We start from the raw sequence: 20,154 nt of genomic DNA on the forward strand, positions 1-20,154 counted from the left end.
AAGTAAGCAGAAGCTATTCTGCAAATTTGTGTGCATGCTGCTTTAGCCTTACCTAAGAAATATCTTGTCAACATATCAAAAAACCCTCAGATAGTAGCTTTAAAGTTTGGAGAACAGCAAAGGAAGCCATGGATACATTCTGAGTTCTCTAATTAATTCCTCTCTAATGAGGAAGATGAACTTTTTCACTGATGATACAACACAAACAATGTGGTGCAAATGTTTGTCATTACCTGAATAGTGTTTGGCATTAAATTGCTTCCCCTTTGCTATTTCAGCACAAATTTCAGACTAAGTGTCTAGTGTCCACTTACATAAAAACAATGTTTTGGGAATACTTGAAGTGGGCAATCTTCTTCCAAAATTATTTTCTTTCCCAAATCTCATGTCAGTAGGTTAAAAGAATGAAATCACTTTAGGAAAAAACATTGTGGAAGTTGATTCATAATGGATCAGCTATGGGAGCATGAATTTATCCTACCATGTCACTAGAGAAAAGCAATGGCAAAAAATGTGTGCTTAATGGTTCAAATGGAAGGCAGCATTGTAAAGATATGCTAAGAGAATTGCCAGATGTTTCATAAACTCTTTTGAAGAGTATATTCAACTCAGCAAAATAAGTCTGTATTTGAAATTACTGTACACCACAGAATGGAAAGTTTTAATTTTTACAGGAACCAGTGCTTTGTGCATTTCCACTACTGAGCTGCACATAAGAGTTCAGAGTGTTTCTGTTCAGCCATACTCACTTAGCTGTGGACCTGTAAGACAGAGAATGGAGTACTGGAAATGCATGTTACAACTGCAAAATATCAGGCTTAAGAGACTTAGAGGATGGGATGTGAAATATAGACAGACAGCTTATCTTAGAATTTCAGTTCCCAGAAGCTTCTCATTTCCTTTGGGAGACTGTGCATACAACCTATTTGAAATGCCAAGGCAATACAGTTCTCTAAAGAGGTTCTGCAAGATACTCATGAATACTGATCCAATGTCTGTTCAGCAACTATGCAGTTGGTTGCTCTGCTAATGTATGAAAGTAACTCTCAGAAATGACGCCGGTGTTAAGTTCTGGGAGCGCGCACTGTAATAAACACATTATAAAGGTGATCCACCTTGGCTTTCAGAACACTTTCTCCTGGACACATCCCACTTGTATAAAAAGCTTGCAGACTTTCTAAGACATGCTGTTGGTCCTCCCTGGAGGAAGGCATAATATCTGAAAAGACACAGCATGCCACCACAACATCTCTTTGATCAGGCAGCACAACCACACACTGTTACTGTCAAGGTTGTATGTTCTCTCAAGAACAACATAAATAGAAGCCCGAAGGAGCTGCAGCTGCCATCATAAAGGCAGTAGCTGGGGCAAACAAAAATAATCCATAACTATGAGCCAGGCTTCTATGGCAAGAGATTCAAAAGAGCCAGAAGAAAAATGTTCAAGACATCAAGAAATTTTCTCACCCCCTCCCCACAAAAAAAAAAACCCAATAAAAATAAGTAATAGTAGCATAGTTAAACTGGGGGAAAGGTGAGGCTGTGGCACAGTTCTTGAGGGATGAGCAAAAGAAAGTTCTTGGCTGCTGTGTGTTCCGAGAGAACTGAGGGACGCAAATGCTTGACAAGCAGGAACAAAAAGGGAACAAGACCAGCCCTGCATGAAAAAATATCATGTCCACAGGTGGATGAATATATCCTGTATTGATAATGTACACATTCAATACAACGGTCTCTGCACCAACAGTTAGGAACATTTGACAGTTTGACTTTTCTTTTTTTCTAATAACAAGAACAAAAATTTTAATGAATGGGGTATTCTGTCAAACTCCTTTCTTCATACAGAGCGATGTGCAGACCATTGGACACTCATACCTCACCCATGGAAAGGACAGTAATCACTTAAATTTGGGTTAGACTTGCATCCTCATTGTTTTAATTTGGTTTATACTGCCAATGCTTTTTCACAGGGATAATCAAGTAAGGAGCAAAGCTGCTGACTAGCTTTACATACAGACCATAAGTCATACATTCAGGAACCACAATCAAAGAACCCCCAGATAAAAATGATTTAGTTGCCAGTTTGGACCATATAATCATTGTCATTATTATTCAGTAATTTACCTCAGATAAAGTGGGGGGTGGGGTGCATGAAGAATTTGGAAGAAGGTTCAGTAGAAGATCCAGAATGTATACTAATTACACTTGGACACTGTACTATAGGAATTTTGTTATATTTGTGAATGAAATGAAAGGAAGCTGAGCAATCCATCCCGGAACTGTTTACATTACTTGTTGACACTACCATTATATGAGATTAATTATTCTTTCGTGCCCTTACAATGTTTTATTCACTTTTCTAAAAATGTCTTGAAAATGAAGAAGATAATGTAGACTTGACAACAAAAATTTGTGTTAAACAAAGTTCACGTAAAAAGGCCTATGCTTACCTTTAAGTTGTTACCCTTTATAAGGCTGATTTTGACATTAGGTTCAGGAGATGGATTTCCCCACTGATCACACAGCTGAACAATAAGGGGCTTCTGCAATTCTCTACCATTAATCACTGCAACAGGCTGGAATAGATACAAATGCATTATACTATTCTGTTCTAGGTGTATCAGACATTCATGGCAGGTCAGGAATCCCCAGAGCAAGTGTCTGCCTTTTCCATACTATTTGTCTCCCATAACAGCTAGACCATAACAGAACTGTAAAACTCTGGGAAGGTATTTCTAGAGTTTTCCCATTTACATTCTCTTGTCTTTATAAAATGCACTACTTGAATTGAATTGCATGTGTTACTCGTGTTTGTGTGACTAAAAGGAAGGACATGCTTCTGAAGAGGCTTACCAAACAGTTTCCTTGTTGTAGAAGGAGCAAATGGCCTAAAAATTTATCTTCTGATATGCCTTGACAGCCTTCTAGACAGTAAAAAGTTATGATACTCCCTGAAACTTTTGTTTCACTTATTTCTTCAATAACTTCCTTCTCCATTTTCTCAACATGCCAATCTTTATTTCTGTTCTCTACTCAGATACCCAATTTTCTTTTACCTGCTTCCACTCCCCTATTTTGCTTTCTGCTGCAACTTCAGCACTATCACTTGAATAGCCAAGTAAACACTGAAAAATAAAAAAAGCCCCATCAAATAAATAGATGGTACCAAAAATCTCCATCCTTTTCATTTGATATAAGTACTGTACTCCCTTCCCCACTTTCTGACTGTAAACACTTGTAAACTTAAGTAGATTTGGGACTGCCTTCCTACACCCTAAATATCAAAAAAAGCCCCAATAACAGATAAAGGAGAGATGAGCTGCCAACTATTACTACCATGAAGGACAGTATCTTTGGCAAAGAGCAGTGGAAGATGGGTGTCAGGATCCAGCCCACAGTAAAATTGCTGCACCAAAGAAAAGAAAAATACATCATCTGTAGAAGGGCAAAGGGGACAGAATAAACAGTTTAAGTGATATTACAGAATACAGTGTTGTAAACACACACACGAGTTAGATTACTCCAAAATAAGTTCGCTTTTAAAAAACTAACATAGTTATTGTACGAAAAATGCTTCACAGCTACAGTCCCATTTAAAACATGTCTATATAATTAGACAGATTGCAAAATACTTTCTTAAATTTGCTTGTGTTATGTTGTCCTGTATAGAATAAAAAAAGTCTCCAGAGCTGTCATATTCTGACAATTTTTAGAAGTATCAATACTGAGAAGTCAAGGTTTTCAGCTTTGAATCCTGTGCTCCAAAAAGCTCTGGAAATGAAAGACCTGCTGACTAGTGACCCCTTGTTTTTTTCCAAACCAAAACTGTTCAACTCACCTTTTCTAACTCTGGCCAATCCACAAATTGTAATTTAGCAGGCGATCCTGCAGTTAAATTTACTCTGAGAAAGTCGGAAAATTCACGCCAAGCGAAGCACAATTCTTTGCTTCCAAGTAAACAAGGTTTAAACCGAATACCTTTTACTCTCATTGTTAGAGTACTTTCCTGTTGAGAAATAAAATATTTTATCAAGAACAAATAAAGGGTAGTATAATTTATTAAATTTTTTTCAATATGGTATTTTAATATTTATGCCTGCTAGACACTTTTTTCTGTTTTTACTGTGAGACAGTGGACTAAAAATTAAAATACAAATTCCACTCCTTTTGTTAAATTTAAATTGACTTCTTGTGTAAGAAGTGATCAATTTTAAACTCAAGCATTTCTCAGGAACCTGTTTTTCAATGTATGAGTTATGTACAACTTAGTTATACCCAACATATTTTAAAAGGTATAGAATGCATTTTAAATTAAACTATGGCAGACAATATCATTAGTCCATTCTACAGGGTTTTTCAAAAGATAATAAAATCAACTGTACCACCATAAACAAACACAAAAGAAAAGACTAAAAACAAGTTAGAAGAGAAGATATAGAACAATGGACTAGAAACAAAACAAACCTGACTCAAGCATGAAGTGAACTGGCCCCCATATTGTATAGCTGCAGCAGTGATAAGGTTTTTAACAGATGCTGCTGTATTCCTTAGAACAGGATCATATGACTAATGCTTTAAGTCTCTATCTTCTCACAGCTTACCAACTAGTGTTAAATTTGTCTACTTTCCTACAGTTTTGGTTCAATTCTGTGTGACAGAATTAAGACAATTACCACACAAAGGCCACAGAGAAATAAACTGTATGACATCTTATAAATACCTGCCAAGTTATTTTCAAATTGGATTTATCAAGTCCAGGCCCAGAAACTCCTAGGGAATTTAGACATGCAGATGTCACTGTCTGAACCTGATTTCCATACTGATCTGTAATCATTATATCTGTTAAAAAAACATGATGATGATTAAAATGATTACTAAGATGATTACCCCAGCAGCTGCTTTAATGAAACATACAACATACAGAATATAAATGTATACAACATACACACAATATAGAGAAAATTTACATGAGTATCACAGAATCACAGAGTGGCTGAAGTTTTAAGGGACCTCTGGAAGTCATCTGATCCAAACCCCTACTCAAGCAGGGCCACCTACAGCAGGTTGCCCAGGACCATGTCCAGATGGTTTTTGAGCATCTCCAAGGATGGAGACTCCACAATCTCTCTGAGCAATCTGTGCCAGCGCTTGGTCACCCTCACAGTGAGAAAGTGTTTCCTGATGTTCAGAGGGAATTTCCTGTATTTCAGTTTGTGCCCGTTGCCTCTTTTTGTGTCACTGAACACCAATGAAGAACCTCGCTCCATCTTTACACCCTCTCTTCAGGTATTTATACACATTGATAAGATCCCCCCATCTTGTGGGTTATCAAAAGGGTATAAATAGGAAGTATCCATATAGTCATATAACATATTTGTGCTTCCCACTTTTTTTGAATAAAAAGATTATTTCTTGCTATAAAGTTAAAAGAAAAAAAAAAATCTTAAAATTGAAAGCTGTTTTTCAACCTGTTGGTTTGTCCTATGTGCTTTTCTTTGCTCACACACAAGCTTTTAACATTCAAAAATACTGTAAGAATTTTAAATTTCTTGCTCTGCAATGTAGCAACTTTGTACAGAAACCAAAGGAGAATGAGAAGACTGATCCCAAACTAACATGCCTTCCTCTTAGGTTAAAGTTAACCTTAAAATGTTTCACTCTGAAGTCTGTGCCTTTGAAATAGTCTGAATGCTGTTAGGGCCTGTAAGATTTCAGAATACATGAACTAAACAAAAATTTACGAACAATTTGAACTCAGTGTGATGAATGTCCCAATGTACAAACTAAGTGGCAAATTTTATTGGAGAGTAACTCCAGAATTGTGAAATGGCAATTGGAGAAGTCTGATCATCCTTCTGTGAATGAAAATGTAAACCTGTTTTTTATATTAAAATAGTTGAAGATAATTCACTCTTGATGACATCTGTATGCATAACAGGCTAATAAACTGCAAAGAAAAAGAAATGTACCTTAGAAGAAATTGAAGATTATGCAAATACTCACCAATTTCACTTTGTAGTTCTTCACCCATCTGCAGTGTGTTTGGTCCTTTTAATTTACATTTAATGTGTTTGGGTTCATCAGGAAGTGGTCTAAGTCAGCATATGAAAATTGACTTATAATCAGTCTCATGAAGGTAATCACTTATAAGACCAGACATGATAAAGCATACAGCAGTTATCACTCATTTGCAACTGGAATTTTTTTTTATTTTAACTTTCTCCTTGCACATATTTACAGGATCAAACCACACGTGCACACAAGTTACATAGTAGCTTTCACCTCAATCTTATAAGGGGGAGCTTATCAGACACTACTTACATAACAAACCACAGCAATGTTATGGGATTTTAACTTATCTCTAATAACTTGCCTACTGGTATTTTACCATAGATCAGATCATTAGCCAGATAAAGCAGAATTCAAGTTTGCAGTATTTTAAATCTTGAAAAAAAACCATCTCCAACACTTCTAAGCTGAAGTAACATAGTTGTCTACATATTAAAATATGTCTATTACTGTAAAACCAATTACAATATCAACTTTAATCCTGATACATACATACAAAGGTATCACCGTCTCCCTTGCTATGAAAATATTTGCTGACTTCTTAAGGACCTGACTACAACTAACATATCTTAAATGTTTTAGTGATACAGTTTTTCCTTAAAGCAAAACAAAACCAGAGCACATTATAAAAATTACGGAGAAGATGAACGACCATAAAAAAAGAAAAATCAGATTTCCATTTCCTCTTTTGCTATGATAAAGTAGAAGTCATCAGCCTAAATTATGCTTATCACTAGTGTCTTAAAAATACTTTCTGTGGTTAAATAATCTCAGCCTTTCCTTCCGTTTACTTGATGAAGATTAACATATGTTATGTGCTGGCTCCCCAAATATTTAAGAGTTATCTGACATCTGTAAGTTATTTAAGAGTTATCCAACACAATGTTTTTTACTATTTTTGTGCGTTCTAAGCTAAAAATTGCAGTGAGATCTTTAAAAATCCCATTAGAATGACCTCCAGTTAATTTTTACAACAATGACAATAGAATAACCCCTAAATAAGAAGTTCCCTGATCTGAGACTGTTTTTCAACGACAATCAAAAATGTATTAAAAATATTCAATAAATCAATCCACCGTTCTACCTTCCTTTCAAGAAGACAGGTACCAATTCAGTCTGCTTTTCTGCTCGTCTTAAAACAGAAAATACAACGTAACTGAAAATTTTTCTGTCTCCGACAGTGCTACATTATGGACAGCTTTTTACAAGCACTATGGTCCCAATGTTTTAAAGCATCTTAATGCTTGGTCATGTAGGGGTTTTTTGTACTGCAGATTGGTGAAATGTCTAATTGCTGCAAATTTACCACATCAGTGTGCTATAAACTGGTTACTTAATCTTGACCTATTAAGAACACATGAAACACTAAAGTAATTTAGAATCAGATTCATCTTAACAAACTTTACAAAGATATAATAAGTAGAGCTAAATGCCAAGACTCACTAAAAGTGATAAACAGGCAATTTTAAAGTTCAGTTTACAGCCTGTCACTTTTGACTGAGATACCAGATGCAAGCATCCAGCATTTGGCTAGATAAATACTATCTTTAGCTTCAAAGTAATAACCTCTGTAAAGGTAAAAATTAACTTCATAGTTATATATCTCTTTGGTAAACAGTGACCTGACTCGTCAGTAAAACTAGTTATTCTATAAGCTAAGGTTTACTGGAAGTTTTCAAAGATAGCAATAATCTTCAGTGTATGTACGCTCACAGAAGTGATTATAGGGCTGGATACAAACAGACCATGATGGAGTCTTTCACATAGGTAATATTCTCATCTGTAAACAGTTTGCATAAACCCCCCCCCCAACCAAACCTACATTCCCCTGTTAATTTGCCAACTGTTTCATTATTTCAGCTTCTGCAGAAAGATTTTTTTGCCCCAAAGTACAGATCTACAATCCTTTGCCAACAACATAATTCATAAAAAAAAATTTTCACATGAACAAACCTGACTGTGAACGCACTCTCCAAAGACACATGGTCATCAAGATAAGTAATTAGACAGTAACGAACATCTTTTACTGATGTTGGTACTTTTACATCAGGTAATAATCCCTGAATCAGCTGTTCTCTGTTAATTCTAGGTGTCCAGTTAACCTAAAATTAAAATTTCTTAAATTAATCAAAAGCTAAATTATTAATGACTAGCTACATAATACATCCGTGGTCATTCTAAATATGCTGAAGTAACATACAGGCAATAGAAGCTTTCAATGGAAAGCCTGTGCATTTCCCAATAGTAAACAATGCTATCTTCCCAAATACAGAAAATTACTCTAAAAAAAACCCCAAACAAAACAAAATATACATTGTTTTCCTTACTTATCTTGAGTTAGGCAAGATATGATTCTGAAAAATCTCACCAAAAAAAAGTGTCACATATTTGGGGAAGCTCTACCTTCATATTAGGCTCCACATATGTACACAGACAAAGCGATAAGATAGGTAAGCAAATCTTCATGAAGGAACATGCCTATTCAAGGTTCCTAAATGTTGGGAAAACCCCACATCTGAAGAATCATAACTATGCTGGAATTATTTTATTGTGTTTAGGAGAAGCACTAGAAATTACTAACCTGCTTTTCATAACACTACCCTGAAGCTTTACTTAACATTTCATTAAATGTCTTTATCTCATTGAGGACACAATTTTAATAAAATTATTTTTAAAAATTTATTAAGCAGAGAGTGAAGTACCCATTTTAATAATACAGTCTTGATGAATATTATTTCATAGTCTGATGTCTATGGATTTTAGAGGATCAGTATTGTATCTCTCCCCCATATTATGCTGCTGTTTACTCAAAAGAACTTGCCTTGATTTTTTCTGCCATAGCTGGAGTTATGTGTATCTCCCTTTCTCCTTCATCATACATCTGAAATATAAGGTTGTGCATGACATCGCCAGCAACCCAATTAATTTCATCCTGATGTTTAATTTGAATAGCTTTTTGTCCATCCATACTTAAGATCTGTAGTCTTGCAACATGACTGCTAGGAAGAAGTTTAATAATCTTTTCCACTGGTGGCACATCTTTACAACTCTATACATGGGGAAAAAAAAAAAAAAAGATATTAGATGTACCTATATGCATAAATATCACTCCATAATAGCCTATGGCACTACTCAGGATTACCAGGTGTGACCAGGTAATCAGCTTGACTTGTCAAAAATAAATCAAAAGGATATGCCAGAATACTTACAACTTTTAACAGATACTAGAACTGATGCTAGCTATTTAGAAAACATTTTCTATTCCAAAAGTACTATGTTATACAATTTACAAAATACTTCTTAAGAGTAATCATAAATATCCTTCCATAGCGGTCATCTTGCCATTTTAGTGTTTGTTTACACATTTTTTACTGTAAAACACCACAGGTCTTATTTTCTCCAGCAGTGTGGCTCTCCTGACTACCAGAGAACTGGGATGTTCAACAGCATTAAAAAAAAATTCAAATTTCAAGAGCTTTAAGACTGAAATGCTACAAAAAGCTATTGATCTTTAACCTTTGAAAAAATATATCCTTCTTTACTAAAGTTTTGGGGAACATGTTGCCATGTCTATTCTGGCTCTAAATGTTTATGCAATGAAGGCAATTTGTCAGAAGGATCCAGGGACTAAAAAGGGGAAGAAAAATCCCAGAAATAATGCGTATTTCTGAAACACTTTAGGGATTTCAGAAATAAAGATTAAGAGGTGAAGAAAAGGTAGAAAAAAATTCTTTGCCTTTTTATGATTTCCCAGAGAGGAAAAAGGGCAGCCACCTGATTATCAGGCTTATGGTATCTAAAACAGTAACTTTTGGGAGTTAAGTTGATACATAAAAGACTTCAGTACACTATCAAGACAGTACAATAAACTGGTTTCAATCTTTTGTTCATCCAAACATCCAAATCAATACTTACAAGTATTTCAATCCTTGCTTTCAGCAACTGGTCTTTCTTGATATTCTGTACATGTATAACTGGACCAGTTAAAATGTTTGTTCCTGCATTACTGCAGTCCACAGAATACACAGGAAGGTTTGAAGCACCTAAAAACTATTTAAAATATAAAATTAAACTTCAGGTTTCTTCTACAGAACTACTAGGATTATTCCAGAAAAGATTATTTATACAAGTCCAAACATATATAGGATTATTTACAGATAAATTTGATAAGATTTCAGTTTTCCAGAAGCTTGCAAGATCAACACCTATATTTTTTCACAGGTCATAAGAGATGTGTAGGAGAAAGGAAGAAGTTACAGAAGTAATATTTACTGTCTATTTGACTGTTTTGTATTAACACATAAACACTAGTCTCTTTTGCCATTATGGCAATAAATTCAACTATGTTGTTAAATAAACCTCCTTTTTATTAATTTTCTAAAAATCACACATTAAAAAGAATTTAAATACCAAGTTCAACATGTCATCATACTACTGCAGACCTAGTCTACAGAAAAAGAATGTACGAATATAAAGTGTAAACGGAATGCAGACTTTTTTGCAGTGGGAAAAACATTTTTGTCTATCTGTTCTTGCTGGAAGACTGATTTCACTAGAACTGGAAAAGTCACCTTCTTGAGTTAATAAAAAATAGGTCCAAAAGGGCAAAAGTTTTTTCCTTCTAAAAGCCACAGTAATGCCTGTATTCCCTTCTGAACTTAGATAAATGCTTATGATAATAGTCTTATCTAGTATTATTTTTAGGCACCAGACTTACATTTTCATCTTTAAAAACAAATCAAAAGTAAACTGTAGGAAGTTTTTTTCCTGAACAAATTTTAGCACTGTATATGGCAACCATGACCTAAAATACCTTAAAATTGTACCTATATATCCTCACATAATTTTCTCTTCCATTTCTAAGGCCAAGTTCCTCTGATTCTGAAACTTACTGAATGACTCATAATAGATGAGGCAAGAGAGTCACAGTTATGGTCACCAAGCTACAGAAACTTCAAAAGCATTATTAAAGATAATAAAATCTATCTAGATGCCAAAATAGCCTCTTTTCCCAGCCCTTTAAAAAGCAAGTATCAAAATCCTCATGACACATAATGAAATGCAGCTTACCTTACAATGAACTATCAACTTTGGCTGTGCTGTTATATTTCCTGATTCATCCAGTACTTCAACCTGAAAGGGGAAAGCTGTACCATTTTCAATCTTTAGAATTTCAGAATCTGGTTTTACTTTCAATTGATGAGGAGGGCCTGTAAAAATGCAAAATTGCAGAACAGTAGTTATATTTTAGGTAACTTGTGAGACACTGGATTTCAATTTTTGCTAACTCAAAAAGTTTTTAAAGCTAAGCTACCAAGTTATTTGTGGTAACAAACCATTTAGACCAATTCAGGTGTATTGGTTTATGCCAAGAAGTTCTAGATGCTTCCTGTCCTTCAATACATACCACCTGCCAATCTTTTGAATGAATTCAGTGAGGAATACTTAGATAAACCTGATAAACTTCAGCATATACAAGGTCTAAACACATGATATAGTGCTATTTACATACTATAAAGATTCACATTCATCAAAAAGAAACTTGGAGGTTTCTCCTGATATGTTAAAACCAAAGATATTAATGTTGAGATATCTGATCAATCATAATGTGCAGCAGTTTAACTACCAAAACCACCACAGCTACAACTCGCATGCAAAGAAAAGCAAAAGAAAATTTTGTTGGCACTACTTGGATAGTGAAGTGAAGCTATTCAAATAAGTCTACCCCCTGGAACATATAATTATTTTATGAGTTTTAAAAAAGAGAAGGAAGTAATAGAAGGAACAAAGAAGGCCATTTTTCAGAAACATCTTTTATGCATCATTCATTAAAACTTCCATTTCAAACTCACTGGTTGAAGAACAGGAAGGAAAGACTGAAATAGCTTTTATTCACTCCTTCTTCAAAAAACAGCTTTAAAAGCCAAGGATAAGTCCAATGAGAAGAAAGGTAGTGAAGCATCTCTACACTGCCAAAAGCAAAAGATTCTAATGAAGGATGAAGTTGCCTTCAGTCCAAGGTAAATAACTAACCAATACAATACAATCTGTCTCAGGTCAGATCATTCCACTCCATTTTCTACATGAAGCCTTAGCTCCCCAAAAGATAAAGAATAATGAAAGAAACTGTGCATTGTTGGCCTAACAAAGCTTGAAGTATACCATTTCTCTGCAAAAAAATGAGATGGGAAAGCCCAAAGTTTGGTAACCTGGGAGGCCAAAAATCAGCCTTCAAACTATACCTTATCTCCCAAATCCAGAAAATCCCAGGTAACAAGCAATAACAAGTATAATACAATGGAATCCTCAATATCAAGACATCCAACAAAACTTAAAATTCAGGTAAGGGCAGTGGACTTACAGACTTCTATATTGCTCTCTTGTGTTATGATAAAGGCAACATGAAACACTAAAAATTTCAGACAAAATCCCAACTGCCAAAGCATACCCCGCTTTGCTGGGGTAAGAAACTAAATGAGCACTTATTCATTCACAAGATGTTTTCTCCAGGGAAAACAAGTCAATGCAGATCAGTACAGGTTAAAGGGCTTAATGCTGAAGAAAACCAAGATAAATCCATTCATTCATTCAATGGTGCTAGGTTAGAAAAAGATTTTAAATAATTAAAGAAGTGAAAAATCAGTCTCAAGTAAGCAGACAAATTCCAGCTGCTAGAATAATAGACATGATTGGGCTGTGAGTTTGATGTTATTCCTGCCAAGAAAGACATGCCCTTAGCTTTATTTAGTTTCAGTCATCCCTTGGATGAGCTAGAATATCCTTTTTTATGCCTCACTAAATATTTTACCTTCTTGGGAGAAGAAGCATTTCATTAATAGTGTCAGAATAAATTTCAACAGAAATTCACCAAATATTTTAAGGATACTTACCAGGCTGCAATCTTATTTTAAAGATTTGTGTGTCTTCTTTCAAACCAGGAAGAGTAACTTTCAGATTAAAGTTCTAATGAAAGAGTATTTTAAATATTAGCCTTAAACAAATCCAGATCATAAATTATCTCACATAGTCATGTCAGTTCATATATATATATAAATTTCAGAAGTCCATCCAAATTTTCTTGCACTACTACATAAATCAAGATTTTTTTTCATGTACTAGTATCTGTATTTTTCATGTTACTGTTTCCATAGATGTTCAATCTAGGATTTGCATGTTAAACTACATGGTTCTGAAAACATTAAAAGCAGCTATCATAACTTGTGGTTTTCTGCTTAGAGGCTGTTTTAGTTGGGGAAAAAATATATCAGTTCAAAAAAAGTAGTTTTAAAGAAAGTGCCTGCAAGTTCTGTGTTCATTATTCCTTAGCTAATTGCCTGAAGCAAGGCAGCACAATTACTATCCATCTCATCTTTGAATAAGGTCATAAGAAAAACAATTGCTGTAGAACTGCATCGCTAAAACTGATTTTCACATTAAAATCAGAGAATGAAGCATTCTAATCAATAATCTTAAAAGTTCCAACTTTAAAAACTAGTTGCACTGCAGATATGTGAATTTCGTATTTTATATGTTTGATATTTGAAAGTATTTAGTTGCAATTCATGAACTGTCATTTTTACACATTCAGAAATGCTGCCTCTGGAAAGGTTTAGTTTCATAATCCTGGCTTATGCCCTTCCCATGCCTGACAGGGTATGCACAACATTAACACCTTGTAGACTGGATGAAAACAATCAGGTAGTTCTTTTGGTTTGAATCATAGAATCGTTTAGGTTGGAAAAGACCTTCAAGATCATTGAGTCCCACTGTCAACCCAACACCACCATGCCCACTAAACCATGTCCTGAAGTGCCACATCTACACATTTTTTGAGCACCTCCAGGGATGGTGACTCTACCACTTCCCTGGGCAGCCTGTTCCAATGCCTGACAACCCTTTCAGTAAAGAAATTTTTCCTAATATCCAATATAAACCTCCCCTGGTGCAACTTGAGGCCATTTCCCCTTGTTCTAGCGCTTATTACTTGGGAGAAGAGACTGACCCCCACCTTGCTACAACCTCCTTTCAGGTAGTTGTAGAGAGTGATAAGGCCTCCCCTCAGCCTCCTTTTCTCCAGACTACACAACCCCAGTTCCCTCAGCCACTCCTCATAAGACTTGTGCTCCAGGCCCCTCACCAGCTTCGCTGCCCTTCTCTGGACACACTCCAGCACCTCAGTGTCTTTCCTGTAGTGAAGGGCCCAGAGCTCAACACAGTTTTGTTTGCTGGGTAAGAGAAGCAGAAAGTGCAACAAGGCCTGGGCCAGATGCATCACAACTGCAGCCACATGAAACTCATGAGCTCCCCAGCTGATGGCTGGCCACAGAGGTGCATGAAAACTCTCCAGCTCTGACCAGCAAGCCAACCACACTGGTCTGCCTGCAAGCCAAGCAGCACATATCAGCTAGAGCTCCATTAAACCAAATGGTGAATCACAAGAAAATAGGAATATACTGAAAAGTTTCATGTTGGGTGACTAGAAAAAAATAAAAGGGGGCGAGGGGATGAGGGAAAAATAAGGTAGGAAATAAAACCACAGGAAACCACTATAGCTGCTAGCTGCTGTTTAATGTTAGTAAGTTGAATTCTTCAGTAGTTCATTCACTCAAGCTTTGTATTCATGCACTAGACACTCCTGTGCTCCTCCTTTTTTAGTTTCAACCCCTTTTCTGCAATACTAATTTTTTACTTAATACTCTCTTCTTAATACTGCACTATTTTCTGCCTCTAATTAACCAGTTTACATGTTTAACTTCATTCCTTTTAATCTTTCAACATCTGCGTCCTCTAGGGAAGTATTTTCCCTTATCCTTCATGATCCCTTTATCTACTTTCCTTTTGCTTTCAAGTCTGCTTCTAGGTATACTGCAGTACTTTTTAAAATAAAAAGAAGAATAAAGAAATATTATTTTCCTTTTTTAAACTCCCTTCTTACCCTTCTCCTGACTGTATTCAAAATCCTATAAGGCAGCAGTCTTCTTGATAATGCTTACACACTTATCTTAAAATTTTCTCTTTGATTCCACCCACGATCAAAATATACTTCCTTCTATCTTGACTGGTTTGGGTGGAATTAAATCAATGATTACAGAAGTAAATGAAGTCTGCTTTCTCTTTCTTCTCTATCAATGCTTCCTTCATTGGCAACTGTTATATTCTGTATTTCCCATCTCAATCAAGTTTCTCCTCTCCATTTGGCATGATTATTCCTTCAACGTTTTTTTCCTTACTCCTTTCTCTGAAAAACACTAACTTTAATTTTTTCCATGCTCTCCATTTCTTCCTTTTTCTTCTTTCATTCACTTTCTCCTTCTAAATTCTTTCCAGAATCCTATTACTAGCTGTTTCTCAGAGGTATTTTAGCTGTTCTGCTACCATTTCAAAATTAACTTTTAAAATACTGAAAATTTCTCCTATGTTCTTCTCTGCTTATTTTAATTTAAGCACTCAAAATTATACTGTATTTATGTTTTAAGATTATCTGTTGGTTTTAGTCTGTTGTCCCACCATCCTGCTTTTTGCCATTGTTTTTATTACCACCTTAAACAATCCTTTTTTCATATAAATTAGAACCACTACTTTCAGTGCCACTTCCTTTATTGCCTCCAACATTTTATTCAATTAAGCAACGTGAGAAAATAACAGCCCTTCTTTTCCATTATTATGGTATGGTATTATTTCTGTACTGCAAGTTCCTTAAATGACTTTTGGTCTAGCCCCTCACCAAATTTATGTCTTGCCACAGCCTGGCACTTCTGCTCCTACACACTTTATTTCCCATAATCCACCTCTATCCTCTGTCTTTCCACCAGCAAAATTATTTTCTTTTTTCTAAACAACAATATTAACAGTATAATGAGGTATCTTCAGCTACCTCAGTTCCTAGCTTTGTCTTTACTATGTTAGACTGCAAGACTAAATGACAGTATTAGGACCTGGGTAGAATACTGTGTAAATATGCCATCTACATGATTTTAATTCTTTTTTTTTCAATCTTCAAATTTATATTTATCAGAAGCATTAAGATCTGTTTTATGAAAGAAATCTTTTTAGCATGTAACATATGTTTTTGTTTTTACAGTAAATTAGCAGCTTGACTAGGTGCTGAGAATCCATCAATAACAGGTTGGATTTGGATGACATGTATTTGCTACAAAAGTGGAAACAGCATTTTGCAAATGTCTAGAGAAGCTCGAGTAGTTACGGCTCATATTAACTATTACCACTTATCTCAATTACAAGAATGAAAGATTTCAGTGCTCCCTATGCTATTTCAGTGCAAAAGTCACCAGGATGATTTGGCTTAAACCAATTTCAGCACAAGTTTAAACTAAGACAGCTGATTTAGCACGCTGAGTATACTCTACCACACACTCATGTGTTGCTCAGCCCCTCCAGCTCCAGTCCCATCCGCTAACAGAATGCAGCTGTGGGAAAGACAAATTGCTCCAGGTAGAGCCGTAAGAGACCATTTGAAAATATCCCAAGAAATACCTGTAGTCATTAGTGTAGACCAAACTTAGATAACACTATGTGTTGTATTTTACACGAAAATTATTTGCTCTGTGGGTTTTTTTTAAAATATGTTACTTCAAGTTTAAATTCATTAGCCTACCTTGCCCTGGCAACTATTTATACAGCCTTTAGCAGTGACACCCTTAATGATGCACTTTGTTCCTGCAGTTACTTCTCCATACTGCAATGACAAACCACTAGAAAAATACACAGAAAACAAATGAGAATCAATTTAAAAATAAACACTGTGTTTTGATATACAAGAAACTTTCAGATATTCTTATGGAAATAAAAGCAAAAATGCCAGTCAATTTATGTGAAAAGTATCCAGTATATCACTCAGACAAACCCCAAAGATTTACTATATTAATGTCACATGAAGAAAGGACAAAAAAATAATTAAAAAGAAAATGAGATGGTTGAATTACCTAGCTTCAAGAATTGGTTTCATGGCAGTTGTAAGCTGTGTTGCATGACCAAATTCATCCTGCAATTCCAAAGGAATATTAAAAGGTACTCCAACCCGAAAAGGAAGCTCCAAAAGACCAACTGAAAATTTCTCTGGTTTGCCCTCTAAGAGAAAAGAATAATATATTTTTAGAAGGAATATGCATGTTCATTGGCTTTTTCTTAGTTAAAGCTCCAATTAAGTCAAGTGGTTTTCAGCCTTGAAGTAAATAGGCTGTTCAGAATACTGTTGTAACCAAAATCACAGTTTATTGGTTGATCCCCTTTTTTTAACTTACACTAACATAAAAACAATAGTTAAAACCTAATAGCAGTAGACTACAGTATAAGAAACATAACAGGACAGCCCAAACTTCCAAAGTACTTAGAGTATCAATACAGCACCTGAAAGCGGGTAAGTTCCTCATAGACAGCTTTTCTTAAACATTTAGTTGCTTTAGTTCTGTTAAAATAAAATCATTCATGCAAAAAAACATTTTTGTTCTACAGCTATCCCAAATTTGAGAGATAAAGATGAGTAATGATGAGTATTTGAAAAAGAAACGTGAGTGCATCCTTTCTGTGAAATCTGGCCCCATTAGACTGCCTCCAATTAGGCACTAAAAAATGAGACCAAACAGAGCAGTACAAATGGCACCTTGCAAAAAAGAGTAATGTTTTGTGGAATAAAACTGTCTTGGCCAAGTGGCCTTTGAGAAAAGAAGCAATACAGTGCTGAGCTAAATGGTAGATAAATATCCTATCAAGTTATTTTGGACTCAAGTTAGGAACTACTTTCACTACCTACAGGTGTCATTATCAGGCAGCTTCTTTTGCACAAGAGATGTGAAAATCATGGGGTGAGAGAAAATGTTACCTTGCATTGGCCAAAATTATTATTGGTTACAACAACAACAAAAAGACCTCAACCTTACAGTGTTTACAATTTTATTTACAAGTGAATTATAAAACTGTGAAATGATTTGACAAAATAACAGTAGAAGAACTTCTGCGCTGTCAAAGTGAATAACTACCAAAATAACATGTCTGAACTAGAACCAGAAAACTTACAGATTGACTTAGGAAGTTCAGTTTTAACTGGCACTTATGATGATTTTTTAGCTTGGCAAGAAGAACTGTAAACACTGAGCAAGAACCTGCTGTTAGAGAAATAAAATAATTTGTTTCTCAGACAAAAAGGCTGCTGATTTCAGTTTAGATTAATTGTTCTTTTCTGGATTTTTAGAATCTATAATATACATAAAAGGTCACACAAATATTAATATTTTGGAATAATGAGTGCAAGGATTTATGGCTGCGTCTGAGACAACACAAAACATTGCAAAAATAAAGACTTTTCAACACTGAAGATATTAAAAATGTCAAAATATCTTCTGACTAGATAAAAAAGCAGCAGCAGATAGCATGAGTTGCTTTGGTACCCCTTGTGTTAAAAGTACCAAACTATTAGTTCATTAGATTTTTAGAGTGTGTATTCCTTTCCAAGCAGATCTGTCCATTTCAATTGTTATGGCCAAAGGAACCTTTAATTGAAAGCTGCCATGCTGGGGAAAGCCACAATACTACCGAAAAATAATTTTTAAAATAGAGAATGCAACTTTGCAACTTTTAAGATTCTCTTTTTGCTTTGATAGAGATAAAGAAGGAGCAGACATGGTTCATTTATGTATTTGTTCAGAGAAAGAGAGATAGATATTTTTTTCTTTTCTTGGAACTTCACAGAAGTACCTTGAGACTTCAGTGCCAGGTTTTCAGACATATGTTTAAAAAATTACTCCTTTCAAGTAATGCCAAACATTTTTTTGTATTATCATACAAGAATACCTCTTTCTATTCTGCCAGTAATACTTTTGCAGAAATTTTTAGAAGAATATGCTACAAAGAACTCTTTTCTTCCTAAAGGGTTTGCATTCAAAGCCTCTAGTTTTGCGGAAAAAATAGGAGGCTACTGAAAGCATCTATTTTTTCTTGAGCTTCTGGAAACAGATGTTAGCTCTACCTCCTAAACTTGTGATGAAAATATCCATTTCAATATTCAATGCTAAGGAAGTACTATTTTTTTGTCTTCCCCACTCTCCGTCTCCCTTGTAGATAAAGCTCACAGAATGGTTGGAGTGGGAAGGGTTCTCTGCAGGTCATCTTATCCAACGCCCTTGCTTCAAGCAGGGCCACCTAGAGCCAGTTGCCCAGGACCATGTCCAGAAAGCTTTTGAATATCCCCAAGAATGGAGACTCCACAACTTCTTGGGCAATCTGTGCCAGTGCTCAGGCAACTTGTGCCAGTGCTTGGTCACCCTCTGATATTCAGAGGGGACCTGCTGTGTTTCAGTGTGTGCCCATGCCTCTGGTCCTGTTACTGGGCACCAACTAAAAAGAGCCTGGCTCCATCTTCTTTACACTATCCCATCAGGTATTTATAGACATTGATAAGATCCCCATGAATCTTCTCTTCTCCAGGCAGAGCAGTGCCACGTCTCCTAGATATGAGAGATGCTCCAGTCCTTTCATCACCTTCATGGGCCTTTGCTGGACTGTCTCCAGTATGTCCATGTCTCTTGCTGAAGATACACTCTGCCCCATCATCCAGATCATTAATGAAGACATTAAACAGGATCAGAACCAGTACTGACCCTATTGACCCCTGGGGTAACCACTAGTTACTGGCGTCCAACTAGACCACGCCATTGATCACCACTCTCTGAGACCAGCCGTTCTGCCAGTCCATACTTCATCAGTTTCTCTATGACTTATGAGAGACAGTGCTGAAAGCCTTACTGAAGTCTAGGTAGTCAACATCCACTACTCACCCCTCATCTACCAAGCTAGTAATTTCATCATAGAAGGTGAATCCATGCTAACTACTGATAATTTTGTCCTTCATGTGCCTGAAAATGGTTTCCAGGATTAGTTACTCCATCACCTTCCCAGGGATTGAGACAAAGGTGACTGGCCTGTAGTTCTGTGGGTAGTCCTTCTTGCACTTTTTGAAGACAGGAGTAACATTTGCTTTCCTCCAATCATCAGGTAGTTCTTCCAATTGCCATGATTATTCAATTACTGAAAGTGGCCTTACAATGATATCAGACAGCTTGCTCTGCCTCA

The 20,154-nt window shown here is 35.7% G+C and overlaps 1 protein-coding gene across 2 annotated transcripts in view; it reads right to left on the bottom strand.

The window, feature by feature from the left end:
- The window catches only part of SMCHD1 (structural maintenance of chromosomes flexible hinge domain containing 1), a 90,958-nt gene that overhangs the window by 27,803 nt on the left and 43,001 nt on the right, over positions 1–20,154 (bottom strand). For both annotated transcript variants that reach the window (XR_011323971.1, XM_069779099.1), the window contains exons 20-30: positions 17,013–17,157; positions 16,685–16,781; positions 12,960–13,032; positions 11,140–11,279; positions 9,985–10,119; positions 8,891–9,118; positions 8,023–8,171; positions 6,004–6,092; positions 4,721–4,839; positions 3,839–4,006; positions 2,451–2,576 (exon numbers count right to left, since the gene is read on the bottom strand). Coding sequence is in view for 1 of the 2 variants with exons in the window: in XM_069779099.1 (XP_069635200.1) it covers positions 2,451–2,576; positions 3,839–4,006; positions 4,721–4,839; positions 6,004–6,092; positions 8,023–8,171; positions 8,891–9,118; positions 9,985–10,119; positions 11,140–11,279; positions 12,960–13,032; positions 16,685–16,781; positions 17,013–17,157 (1,469 nt within the window). In the remaining variant the exon portion in view is untranslated. The remainder of the gene's footprint in view (positions 1–2,450; positions 2,577–3,838; positions 4,007–4,720; positions 4,840–6,003; positions 6,093–8,022; positions 8,172–8,890; positions 9,119–9,984; positions 10,120–11,139; positions 11,280–12,959; positions 13,033–16,684; positions 16,782–17,012; positions 17,158–20,154) is intronic.

The sequence above is a fragment of the Haliaeetus albicilla genome, chromosome 3 (assembly GCF_947461875.1).
Source record: "Haliaeetus albicilla chromosome 3, bHalAlb1.1, whole genome shotgun sequence".
NCBI classification, from domain to species: Eukaryota; Metazoa; Chordata; class Aves; order Accipitriformes; family Accipitridae; genus Haliaeetus; species Haliaeetus albicilla.